At 38.0% G+C, this 13,158-nt stretch overlaps 2 protein-coding genes across 5 annotated transcripts in view; one reads left to right on the top strand and one right to left on the bottom strand.

Moving 5' to 3' along the window:
* Alg6 (ALG6 alpha-1,3-glucosyltransferase) overlaps positions 1–1,038 on the top strand; it is a 39,399-nt gene extending 38,361 nt beyond the window's left edge. The window contains exon 15 of the mRNA XM_028778796.1: positions 618–1,038. Within this exon, the coding sequence (XP_028634629.1) occupies positions 618–815 (198 nt within the window). The 3' untranslated portion in view covers positions 816–1,038. The remainder of the gene's footprint in view (positions 1–617) is intronic.
* Positions 1,039–4,566: 3,528 nt separating this feature from the next.
* Itgb3bp (integrin subunit beta 3 binding protein) overlaps positions 4,567–13,158 on the bottom strand; it is a 49,297-nt gene continuing 40,705 nt past the window's right edge. For 2 of the 4 annotated variants that reach the window (XM_028778763.1, XM_028778765.1), the window contains one exon: positions 5,750–5,945. In XM_028778763.1, the coding sequence (XP_028634596.1) occupies positions 5,860–5,945 (86 nt within the window). In that variant the 3' untranslated portion in view covers positions 5,750–5,859. Of the gene's footprint in view, positions 4,942–5,749; positions 5,946–8,126; positions 8,175–13,158 lie in introns of those variants that run through there. The other 2 variants (XM_028778764.1, XM_028778766.1) reach the window with 2 other exon arrangements.

Here is a 13,158-nt window from a genome sequence, read left to right as displayed (position 1 = left end):
ACACACACACACACACACACACACACACACACACACACACACACACACAGTAGGAGTATCCTCCTTACCCCCCTCCCCCAGCAAATCCCCACCAAAACAAAAAGGCAAATGTTAAAATCTTAGCTTCATATAGGAACCCTCTGTAGAGCTTTGACAACAGATATTTATATTTAAGGGTTAATTTCTAATTGCTTGAAGGTATGGCCTATGCGTATGCATGGAGATTTTTAACTGTCAGAGATCCGTTTATAGGACAGATTGTACACTCCTTCAGCTCTCTTCAGTTCTGTTAATATACAGCTACAAATCAGTGTTACCTAACCTGTTTAAGCCTGCTTTCTGTTGCTGTGATACAGACCATGACCAAAAGCAGCTTGGGGAGGAAAGGGTTTATTTGGCTTACATATCTGGGTTATAGTATATTGAGGGAAGGAACTCAAGTGGAGCTGTGGAGAAGTGCTGCTCACTGGCTTGTTTGCCAAGAAAATGCACTACAGACTTGCCCAAGGCCATCCGATGGAGGCATTTTTCTCATTTGAGGTTCCATTTTACCCAGATGATTGTAGTTTGTGTCATGACCATCTGAACCGTTCAGTGATACTCTGTTTTCCTTACAGTTTCTTTCTTCAGTCATCACCATGGTCCTTCTGACGATTTTGAGCGTAACACTGGACCCTCCTCAGAAATTACCAGACTTGTTTTCTGTACTTATATGTTTTGTGTCCTGTGTAAACTTTATATTCTTCTTTGTATACTTTAACATTGTAATCATGTGGGATTCCAAAAATGGAAGAAATCGGAAGAAAATTGACTAGCTACATTCCCAAGCAAATGCAGTCTTTTTGTTATATATAAGTGATCATATCATTTTTACAATCAGGAAATTATAGGAAAAGAAATGGTGAAAGGGCATTGTTATTTACACAAAATGTATACAGGGACCAAAGAATTTGTTTTCTAAGTATATACATTTTTTTTTTTTTGGTAAAGCATATTGTAATTTTGGTAGTATTCAGGGATATTTAAAGAGAAAAAAAATATCCCAGCTGGTTGTAGTACCTCAAATTTGCAACCCCAGTACCAGGAGGTAGAGGCAGAGGTACCTAGAGTTCAAGGTTATCTTTGGTTATACAAAGCAAGTTTGAGGCTAGCCTAGGCTACATGAGACACCTGTCTCAACAAAAAGGGGAGAGAAAAAATGTCCTGAATGCCAATATTTAATAATGGAATGTATTCTATAAATTGTAACTTTTAAAAGCTATATATTCTATATATAGTTTTAAAATTTAAGACCAGTCGGAATGCACATAGAGCTAGGCCTACTTACACACTAGTCATCTTAGAACTTGGTAACTAACTTCAAGCAGGAGGAGCACGAGTTTGAGGCTAGCCTGAAACTACATGAATACTTGTTTTGAAAAACAAAACAAAGACAAATTGTGCTTTAATAAATTTAAAATGAATTTGTTGGAAGAATTAAGCAGCTGACTTGTTTGGATACAAGTGATAAGCATCTCATTTAGAAGTTGTATCTCTGGGCTGAAGAGATGGCTTAGCAGTTAAGAGGAGTGGCTGTCTTCAAGAGGACCTGAGCTCAAGTCCCAGCAACCACATAGTGGCTCACAACCATCTCTAATGGGATCTAATGTTCTCTTCTGGTGTGCATGAAGATATCATACTGATATACATAAAATATATGTGTATATGTATTTGTATACATAAAATAAATCTGGTGTATCTCAGGGAATTAACATTTTTCTTAATTTCTGAGAAGGTACATTATGCTGTTTGAAATTTGAATATACATTATTGCTTATGCAAAATTGGATGCTTATAGATTAAGTGGTATTCTTGTTTCCAAGAATATAGAATCTCTTGATGCCATTTTTAAAAAAGAACTTTTATTGAATATAAATCTCAGAAGCTTGAAGTCTTTTTAGTCACTCATGGTAATTAGTTCTAAATTTCTTGAGTCATTCTAAATTAAAACTACCTTATTCAAGGACTCCATCTCCCTTTCTGTTTCTGCGTTTCAGGTTCCCACCGGCATACTTGTGTATTCAAGTCATGCCTCACACTGGCTTTGTCATATTAGTTGGGTTACCCCTTCACCCATATCAATGTTAAAAAATCATGTATTGTGTTTTACTTTAACAGGAAAGCTGTTTCTTTAGTCTTTGACAAAAATTAAAATCACTTTACCACTAGCCTCTTTTGAGTGTATTTCTTTCAAAATGTAGTCACCAGAACATTAAGTCATTAAATGACATATTCTAAAGTGGTATAAAGAATTGGTTCTGGACTGGCTATCTATCCATAGCCTGATGCTAGAAAATACATATTTTTCAGTCTGACAAAGCAAATGTGCATGAGGACTTCAGGGGCAAGGTCAGCACAGAGAGGCAGCCTGGTGGCTCCAGAATCAGCAGGCAATATCACTCCGTCACTGCCCCACTGCCCATGGTCACTATCTGTAATTGCTGGGCCCAGCAGGCAACATCCTGGCTGCTTTTACTTGTACCATTTTTACTTTTAATAATAATGTATCTGAGTTTAACACAGAAATGCCGATTTCCATTAAATTCTCAGGAATTCAGTAGAGCAACTCCAAAATAAAAGTATTAAGTATAATGTAATGTCAGATTCAGTGTTTCTTGTGTACATAAATTCTGTCAATAAAAATACATTTTTTTTCAGATGATTTAGTCTAACCATACCAAGTTTCCATCAGTTTTAAAGGAGAGTTACAATGAACAATGTAAGTCAGTAACTCATATCCAGTAGAAACCAGTTAGAATGAACATAGAGCTAGGCCTGCTGGTACTCACTGGTTATCTTAGCACTTGGTAGCTACAGGCAGGAGCATGAGTTTGAAGCTAGCCTGAGCTACATGAAATCCTGTTTTAAAAAACGAAAAGTCGGACAAAGTGTGCTTTGTGCTTTGTAGGTAACTTCCAAAGCACCAGATCCTCCCTAGAAAATTTCAGTGTTTCAGCTACCTTCAGGACATAGGATTTTTAAATAGATACTAACACTAAATTAAGTAAAGATCAGAAGCCTCATTGTCTTCCTTGTCAAAAATGAAGCGTTCTGTTCTTTTCAGATACACTTTAGAGTGAAGAGGCATTGTTGAGACATGCACCTTTCTCCATTCCTCATGTACTTGCATTTGCTTCTTACAGTAATGAAGAGAATAGGGTGTAGGTTCCTATCATAGAAAGCATTCCAGAATCATTATCCTTTCAGGCCTTAGGGAGAGGAGAAAATTTGTCCAAATCATAAATCACAGTGAGGGAGCAAAATACTTCTAAAAGCCCAGGTGGCCAAACAGCCCACTGTTCTATAGGAGGACAAAAGATGGACAGATTACAGCTAAAGAGTGGCTGGAGGAACTCAGTGGTTCCAGTTCTCAAGTGGTTTCTTTTCTGTTCTTTAGAGGATCAGGGCTAGGTGCATCCCTCCCCACTCCCTCCATGTAAACATTAGTTTTGCGTGTGGATCTTTCTGCTTTGTCCTTCACGTGGCCTCTAAGGGTGATAAAGCGAGAGTCATCTGATCTACAGTGAACAGAACTGGGAAGGGATTCTCAGCAGACCCAGCTGTTCTGAAAGGCACATGCTCAGTGTATCAAGAAGTCAAACATACAGTGACCTCCTTAAGCACATACCTACATAACGCATTACATCTGAAACCAACCCACTCCTTAACCCTTTATTCTCCAATTCAGGGTACTTTATAAAATGCCTTGGCTTGCACCCTAGTTTTCAATGTTAGAACAATCTATATTACTATATTTTTAACATTATATTTGAAGACATATCAGTAAGTATTCTTGATATTTCGGAGACAGAGATAAAAAGAATCTTGCTTAAATAGTTTCTGGAAACCTAGAAGGCAGTTAGTTGATTGAACTACTGCTTAGTGCCAATGTAATTTATAGTAATAACTTTTAAAAACACTTTAAGATATCAATCTGAAATGTTTCTAAGTGAAAAATGAGTTCTTTTTAACCTTGACTTTTGTTTCACATTTCCATACAAAACTTTTATTTTCAAAATGTAATCGAATCAAGTAACATGTTAGACTATTTTTGTCAAACAAACCTTAGGGCAAGTGCCAAGGTGTTTCTTTCCTTGCAGCTCAGGTCAAGTATAAACGCTTTAGAAACCATGTTATCGGGATGACTTCCCTTCCCCTCTTTATCCTGATAGCACACACGTTGTAACACAAACACCAGAGAAGCACACATCTAAGCTAATGTTTCAGAAAATCTGGAAGGGACTATGTACTTGTCCTATAGTAAAGGTATTTTCTCTACATTCATTAAAGTTTGAATTCACTTCAAAACCAACTTATATTTAGATATCTGTATTGATAGTTCATTTCAGTGTTTTCTAAATGCATGAAATCTTAAGATATTCACAATTTTCTCTGTAAGCATAGACAATGGTCCCTAGAGTGGAACAATACACACCTAACACACCAGTTCCTCAACACACTTTTAATTTTTCAATAAACATAAAATAACCTGTAAATTAATAAGTAGTCAGAACTGTACGTGGGAGAGCTGATTGCTGGTTTACCTGGTTTGTTGTGAGTTCCAATAAAGTATGTTACGCTACAAACTAGAGTCACAATTCTAGCCAGGAATGTTAAAAGTATATAGAAACATGTGATACACAGTATCTTAAGTCAAGACTCCTGTACTGCAAGGCTTACATTAAAGAGTCGAGAAGAAATGTATTATTTACATTGAGATTATCTACTGTTGTGTGCAGAAAGTTTAAATTAGCTGCAAGAAATTTTATCTAGACTTGCACCTGCCTAGTGCTACAAGCTGGTATTTACTGGGCAGATTAATTACACACGTTTCTTCTGTGCCTTAAATATGATCAGGCAGATGCAGATACTGTTCACAGTGAGCACATTTCTTCAAAGTGCCTTTGGGATATAGAAGATGGTTATTACATCATCACAAATTTCCAAATTAACATACATCTCATATATCACTTAAAGAATGATTTAAATGCTATTTGCCATGTAATCTGGTATTTGCTTTAGACACTGATAAGTTCCCATTTGCTTATTTTTGTGTCTTCTGAGCAAGATTCACCTTCTCAAATTCATCTGGCTAGCCTGGCAGCATTCTTTACTTTGTGTAAAGAAATATGAGAAATACATTTGAGAGAATTTTGATACTCCAGTATGACCCACTGAAAACACAATTTAGATGCCTTTGTCTACATGCCTTAAGGGGCTTCCAGCAGGTGCTTCCTTCAACAGCTGCCAAGAAGTGGGGTGTGGTGACTATGACAGATTCCTATTCAGTGTGTCCCACTGGGGACTCCTAGTGGTGACAGAGAATCTCATTTAGACTTAGGAACACTATATCAGGGAAGATAGTGGCAACTGCTGACTGAAACCTTCCTGCAGGCATGTGGCTGTTTCCTTCTTTTTCATCAGCAGTTAGAAGTCATACACAGTGGTGGGCTTGGGGGATGGCTCTGTGTGAGAACCTGCATTTGATTGCTAGAACCCACATAAAGCCAGCGGCAGTAGCATGCACATAGACTCCCAGCACTCAGTGGAAGCTCACAGGCTGGCTAAATTGGTGTATATATTTGAACAAGAGACCCTGTCTTAATATGGAAAATGCATTGACACCTGAGGTTGCCCTCTGAACTCCATACATATGCCATGGTAAATATATATCTGCACCCACCAACATACATACAGGAATATACACAGATTTTTGCACAAAAAGGCAGTGCACAGTGGACACCTTTATTTTTTCCTATTTAGAATAATCAACATATCTTCTACCTGTCTTATGAGATGGGTTGCAAACTTGACAGTCTTTCACTGACTCTTCAGTCTGGTCTGCATTCTTATGGCTTGACTAGTATCCAGGTAGATTGACACAGTCGTCAGACTTGAAGGTAACACTATTAAGGATAGAAAAGCTCTCATTAAAAATGTTATAATAAAGGAGATACTAGTTAGGCTAATAGTTCAATTCACTCTTACAAAGTAATATCACAATCCTCACTTAAAATCCAGTATGAGGGGAACCTAGGGCATGTATAGGGTCATAACTAGATAGTAGAGTTGGCATTGGACATCTTTGGATTTTAAAAAGCTATTATTTTTTTTTCTAATGCCAGACACAACACTGCAAAAAAAAAGTTTTCATTAGTTAACTCTGGTTGTTGGGAGAAATACTAAAAAAGATTTTGAGGTCAAATCCAGGACCAAGGAGAAAACTTAGTAAGATTTATGTTATGCACAACAGGTGTGGCAGTGTACCTCGTTCATAGTAACCACATAGTCTAAGGCATTCTTGAGACACTTGCTGTCTTACAGTCTCTGCTGCTGGACCATCTGATTATCTGAGCCTGATGACTGTGTTGCCTGAACCCTTCCTCTTAGTCTCGCTTCCTGATATTTTGGGCTTACATACTTCCTTCTGCATATTTATTCAACCTATCGAAATTTCCCATGTTTTTGGAGCCATATATGGTTGTACATGCCCATCATTTCAGCATTCAGGTGAAGGGGGAGGGCTGAAGTCAGGCCTGGCTATATCATGGAACCCTGTATTATTATTATTATTATTATTTTAAAAAAGGAGAAACCAAAAGCAGGTTTTCAGTTCATCCATTTGGTAAGTACATGGCATCTGTCACTAGAGTGTAAGTGGCTCCTGAATAGAGGTGATGTAAAGTAAATTAGTAGGGTAGCCCCACCCACCTTTAAGACATCCTCGAAGCTGTAAAGCCCAAGCTGAGGCTGCAGCTGTGTGCACTACACTAGGCGAGAGTTGGTGTGAAGTCCTCCGACTCTAACTACCTTGTCACACTTTCTCCAGTCGATGTATGTCTGTTGTGAATTTTCTAACACTGCTTTTTCTTCACTGGTACTCACAGCAGAAAGCAATGTTTATAACCATTATCAACTTTTCCTTGGCTCTACACCTCATGAAAGGCAGAATCCAGAACATTTACTGGCCTACATTTTACTGATATTATAGGTCATTAATTTTACACACCATTCTTTCTCATGTGTAGTTTCACTATCACTGCCTATTTCAAGTTCATAGGCCTTTGTGCTTCCTGTCTCATGTGGTCAGGAGACTCCCCTGTCCTTGCCACCCAGCTGCAGTCATGAGCAGAAGGCAGCTCTGTGGTCTTCAGAGACTTAGAAATTAAGCTTTTGCCTCTAGTTTAAGGCAGTACGTGGAGTTCAAGGTTAGAGTCCATATGGATTCCAGTGGACTCCACTATGCTTTAAGACCTGGTCCATGTTAACTGCTAATGTTTTTGTGCCAGAGAGCCTTGCCCTACTGGACATTATCTGTTTCTCCAAGCTGATACTGTGATCCGCGTTAGAATTATAGTATTTGTGCAGCAGGTCAGAACCCTAGAACGAAGAGGCTGAACTTGTGTGATTTAGTATAGCTCAAAAATTTTGTTTGTCCTAGCGTCTAAAGTGCTTTTAGATCATATCACTTCTGAATGTGTTTTCAGTTTTTTAGCTGAGTTGAGTGCTATAAACCCTAGAAAGGAAGCATGAAGAACAACCAAGGGAGAAGTGATGACGTAACTATACTTGAAACAGCATGGCCCCTGAGGCTGTGATCTACTCTTGGGATGGAAGCTCTCTTCACTAGGATGAGCCAGCCAGAGGAGTGGATGAGATGAAGTAAATGCCCAAAGCAAGCAAGGCTATTCCATCTAATGAAGTTCTGAACACATCATAGCATGACATGGTGATATAGTCTTTTTTTTGTGTGTGTGTGGGTGGGGGGAGGTTCGAGACAGGGTTTCTCTGTATAGCCCTGGTTGTCCTGAAACACACTCTGTAGACTAAGCTGGCCTTGAACTCAGAAATCCACCTGCCTCCCAAGTGCTGAGATTAAAGGCATGCGCCACCACTGTCTGGCGGTGATACAGTCTTTATGTTACACTTAGCTACTAGAAAAAGGTTATTGTTACAAAACAATATAATTGCTTTAAAGAAAAGCTATAACTAATTAATAAAATCTTACAGTGTAAGTAAAAGGCTTTTACATGAACAAAACAGTGAAATTTAACAAGGTTAGCTGAGTTAGAGAAGCAAGACATTACCTCAGTTCAAAATGGCTTTAAGGAATTCAAAGCTGTCAAGATGATGTTCTATATGAAAAAAAGAGATTTTTTTTTTCAGAAAACACTTGAAAATAACTTGTCACACTATAGGATACAAGAGTAAATATTGAGTCAAGTGAAATTAGCATAAAGTTGGGGGCTGGAGAGATGGTGCAGCAGTTAAGAGCACTGACTGCTCTTGGGAAGACCCAGGTTTGGCTCTGAGCACTCATAAGGCAGCTTACAACCATCTGCAGCTCCAGCTCTAAGGGCTTGGACTCCCTCTTCAGTATCCTGTGGGTACTGCATGCATGAGGTGCATTTACATGTCAGGAAAACACCAATACATGTAAAATCAAAATAGATAAATCTTTTTAAAAAGTTTTATTTTATTTAAGTTTGGGTTTTATAATTTTTATTTTAATGTCTCATAGGCTCTACTTCAGAATATACATCTTAAAATGATAATAGCCAGGAAGTCTGTTATATGCCTTGTACATCATACCAAAGAGTATCAGTGTGATGCTGATGCTATTCTTTCACACTTCACTATGGTTACCTGCCCTTTGTGCTGGACTCTTATGTTCCTGAGGGCAGGATGAGGTCTGTCATGTTTTGTTGTTTTGTTGGCATCCCTAAGGCCAGAAGACTAATTCATAACAGGCATTCTATAAACATTAAATTAATGAAGGACATAAAGAGGGCAACCATAAGTATTTGAACTTTAATTACAGTACTCGGGAGGCAGAGGCAAGTGGATCTCTGTGAGTTTGAGGCCAGTCTGATCTACATAGCAAGTTCTAGGTTAGCCAGGACTACACAGTGAGACCTTGTCTCAAAAACACATCAACCAACCCACCAAAACCAAAAAAAAATTTAAGTGTTTGAAAATATTTAGATAATTCTTGGAATCAGGCAACATTTCTTGTGCTACAAGGCATCTAGCTTTGATAGATAATATTTAAACAATTCTTAGACTGGACATTTATCCATCCATTCACTCATTATGTACTACATAAGGGTTCTGTGTAGATGCTCTACTGTAGTTACACCCCAGCCCTCTCTCTCCAGATGCTGGGTGAGGCTCTGGGGTTGTAACACAGAGGAGTCCACAAGAAGGCCAGTAATCCGAGTGACAATGCACTACACAAACACAATTAACAGTTGACAAGGACCATGGGAGTCTATGACATAAAACAACTGTGCTTCGCCTAGGAGAATGGTGAGCTTCCCAGAGGATGGCCCATTTGAGACTGACTTTACAGTGAGATAAGCAGGGGACTTGGAGGCGGAGAAGGAAGAAGAGCAGTTCATGAGAAGGAAAGCTGCAGGAGTCCAGGCATTCCGTGGACTGTAGCTAAGTGAGAATACAAATGACCTCCCTCCTCTTTTGAGTCTTTGCTAGACAGCAAAGCACCTAACATAATTAGCTATATAATAATGCAAATATACTTTGTTACTTAGGTGTCTAAAGCATGTATGCCACGGAGCAGTATGATGTGAGTCCTGGCCATGGGGTTAGTTTTTCTGACTGCTTTTCAGGGTTAAAATGGAAAATGTTCACCTGTCAGGCAACAAAAAACCAATTTCTATAAATGTGCCAGGATAATTCTTCTCCTCCTCAAGAACAGTCAGTCCTTAGTCTATTCATTACTGTCTTTTTATAGTATTTTTATTTAATAAAACCTATTAAGGCCACCATACAAATCTCTTTACTTATGCTTTTATCTTTTAACTGATCAATTTTTATATTGCTGACACCCCTTCTTCACCATTTGTTCATTTAAAAATTCATAGTACGTGAGCTATGTCTCCAGGGAAGTGTCTATAAAATTTGTTACAGCTGGCAAATGGGTCTGAGTCAGTGGTAGCACATGACTAAATGCTTCACAGAAAATAAAATTTGTTTCTGTAGTAAGCAGAACTGTTTAAATGTTATTTATTTTTATGTTTCAAAGAAAATATATTGTGAAGTGCTGCATTGATTTAAAAGGCAACAATGTCTGTGTACACGCTGTAGAAGGGAAATTTATGAAACCTTTGCACAACTCCTTTAATTGAATTTTCCAAATCTCTCACCACACACAAATAATCAATATCTTCTGCAGAGAAAACCAGTCAGAATTATTACAGTCTTTCTTTTCAATTTTGTTGTCATCAGCACATAAGAACACCTGGATATTTGTACTGTCTGCTTGCAAGTTATTTACACCTTTTAAACACATAATTGCTATTAAGTGAGTCCAAAAGTATAACATTTGCTACAGATTTCTTTCAAAAGAAAAATTATCATACTTTAAGTAAAGTATAAAAATTTAAATCATGGAAGAAAATTATGTAAAAGGCTTTGAAAAGTAATAACCCTGTTCCGCTTTCCTTACATTCAAGACAAATCTTGAGTCGGCATTCTCATCAGTTGGTCGTAGTCCCCGAACAATGATGATGGGCGAAAAGCAAGAACTCTAACACTGTCAACAGAGAGGTCTGACCCTGGACAGCATGCACAACAATGAGTCCGCATGAAGGACTGAGGGCTACAATGTACATTAATGCGTATCTGTGATATCAAAATTAACAGCTATCTCCAAATAAATCCATGAAATCGCAGAGGGGAATTTTAAAGAGAATTCCAACTCAAATCTGAGTGCTTTTAAAACTAAAGCATTTGAGGAAAAAAAAAAGATGCTGCACAATATTTAAGATCAAAGATGAAATGCCAAGAGGGCAGTAGTCTCAAGAAGTCAAAGTATTTGGCTAACATAATAAGTATTTTTTCAAGACTGAATTGTGAGATGTGTAACATTTGGTTAAAAAAATACCCCAGTGGTGGCTAGAATGGTGGCAAGGCCACATCAAACTACTTTATGGTGTCAGCACAGGGGTCCGCTTGCCCTGTAGCCTAAAGGATGTGATAGCTTCAGAATCCTGTAGCCAACATGAATTTTACAATGCAAGTTAACTAAAGAAAAACACAGTCTGGGAATTTTTCAGAAGACTAGAGCTAGAAGTTCTGAAATAGTTTCTATTATAAATAGCTGAAACAATCAACTTTTTTGAACATTATAAAGTTCAGATGGTTATGCAGCATTTGAAATATGCATTCTGCAACCTACACAGTTATTCTCAAAACATAAAATGTGTTTTGGACTGAAACTGAGTCTCTTGATTTCTTATCTTGGCAGCTGTTCTACAATTTGCTTACATTCTTTTCAAAAACATTTTGTTTACTGGAAGTGCTCGTCACAGACAAACAATGGTGGCATTTTTTAATATCTCTAGAAAAAAATGAAAATGCCAAGTGCTACAGAATGCCATCTATTGACTAAGGAATATCTGTATGAGGTTGTTTTTAATAGGGTTGATTGTGTAAAGCAAATACATTTCATGCCTCACCATGTGATCATAGTGTGATATCCATCACCAGTCTCAGACTCCTGAACAGTCAGATGTCTTAGATCTTCAGCATAACAAATTTAAAATAATTATGAAAATTCACATCTAAATCTAATAGAAAAGGAGTCTTTCATTTCATTATTTTCCTAATAGTCATAAAGCCAATATTATTAAGGAAAGTGAACTTAGTCTTATATCCTGAGTAACCAAAAGAAGCCTTCCTTTGTTTAAGAACTTTGAGTTTAGCAGAAGAGAGAGCCTGTTGTTCACATAGTCTAGCAAGGCATTCTGATCCATAGGTCTAGTTCTTATTAAAGAGTGAGTGACCTCTTCAGGTTTCTCTTAGTTCCATGAAGCCTCCCACACAGGACCTGCCAGGTGCCTGTTTACTTCTCCCTGGAGCGTCACACGGATTCTCCTCTTCCTGTAGTAGCCACTGCAAGTGGTGCTGAGCAAAGGGAACCAGCACTAAGGTTTGGAGGGGCAAGGACAGCAGAAATGTTACAATTCTTAGAAGAAACTGAGGGATGGTAAGAAGAAATGCCACCATCATCCTAAATGCCACCTTAGGTACATGCTGTTGACAGTGAAACAGGTAACTGGCCTGTTCCATTTTTATGATTACAGAAATGAAACAAGTTCAGTACCCAATGTAAGGGCTGACTGAAAGAAACTATGATGCTATGGAGATTCACAAGATGTTTTTAAATTTAAACAAATCTGGATAATAAGAGAAAAAAAGTAAAGTAGAAAATCTCAGTAAGACTCAAAGGACAATCTCCAAAGGAGCACACAAGGGAGCAGGCGGAGATGCTGGAACATTAGCAAATGTTTCTTAAATCAGTATGTGATAAGAAGACATGAAAGCTGTTAATTTAGTAAGAAAAACTCTGGGTTTGCTTCAGTGTTTGTGTACCATCTTTAACAACTTTAACACAAAAACCCCATACTGAAGATATGCATGGTAGGAATCAGAGACAGCGGCGGCGAAAGCATCCAGTAAAGTGCAAGAGCTCAGATTCAAACTCCAAGGAAGCACGTGGCCATGAGTTGGAAAATGAAGAACTTTTAGAGCCTTAGAAAACACAAAGAGCTACTGTAGCTGTGCCAAGAGGAAATGGAGAATTATCAGGGCAAATAAGTGGTAATTAGGCATGGCAATATTGATGCATATTATGAAAACAGGTTTTAAATTAAGTTTTTATTTAAGTCACAACAAATAACTAATGCCTACTAGAAATTTCAAAATATGATCTAGTGGTACAACTTCTTCTATGAATGAAAGAAACCCAACCCTGTAGAAGCCTGACAATGGACAATTCAGTCTGTATGTCTAAAAATAACACAATAGCTAGGAGGCTGTTCTTGCATAAATGCACAAAGAATTGAGGTGCAGTGTATAACTGTAGGAATGACATACTTACTTTCCAACCCCCTCAAAGATTCTACTCATGTATTATTAATACTTCTGGAAAGTTCTTTAGAATTATTTGAGGGCTAGTGAGATAGCTCAGTGGGTCAAGGTCCTTGCTGCCAAAATCTGATAACCTGAGATTGGTCCTCAAGAGTTACATGATAGAGGGGTTCCTGTAATCTGCCTGCTGACGCCTTCAAGTGTGCTATGTTATACCCCTCGATA

This window comes from Grammomys surdaster, unplaced genomic scaffold, assembly GCF_004785775.1.
Source record: "Grammomys surdaster isolate TR1022 unplaced genomic scaffold, NIH_TR_1.0 341, whole genome shotgun sequence".
Lineage (NCBI taxonomy): Eukaryota > Metazoa > Chordata > Mammalia > Rodentia > Muridae > Grammomys > Grammomys surdaster.
The sequence above is the reverse complement of the archived record's forward strand: the minus strand, read 5'-3'. Positions and strand labels throughout refer to the sequence as shown.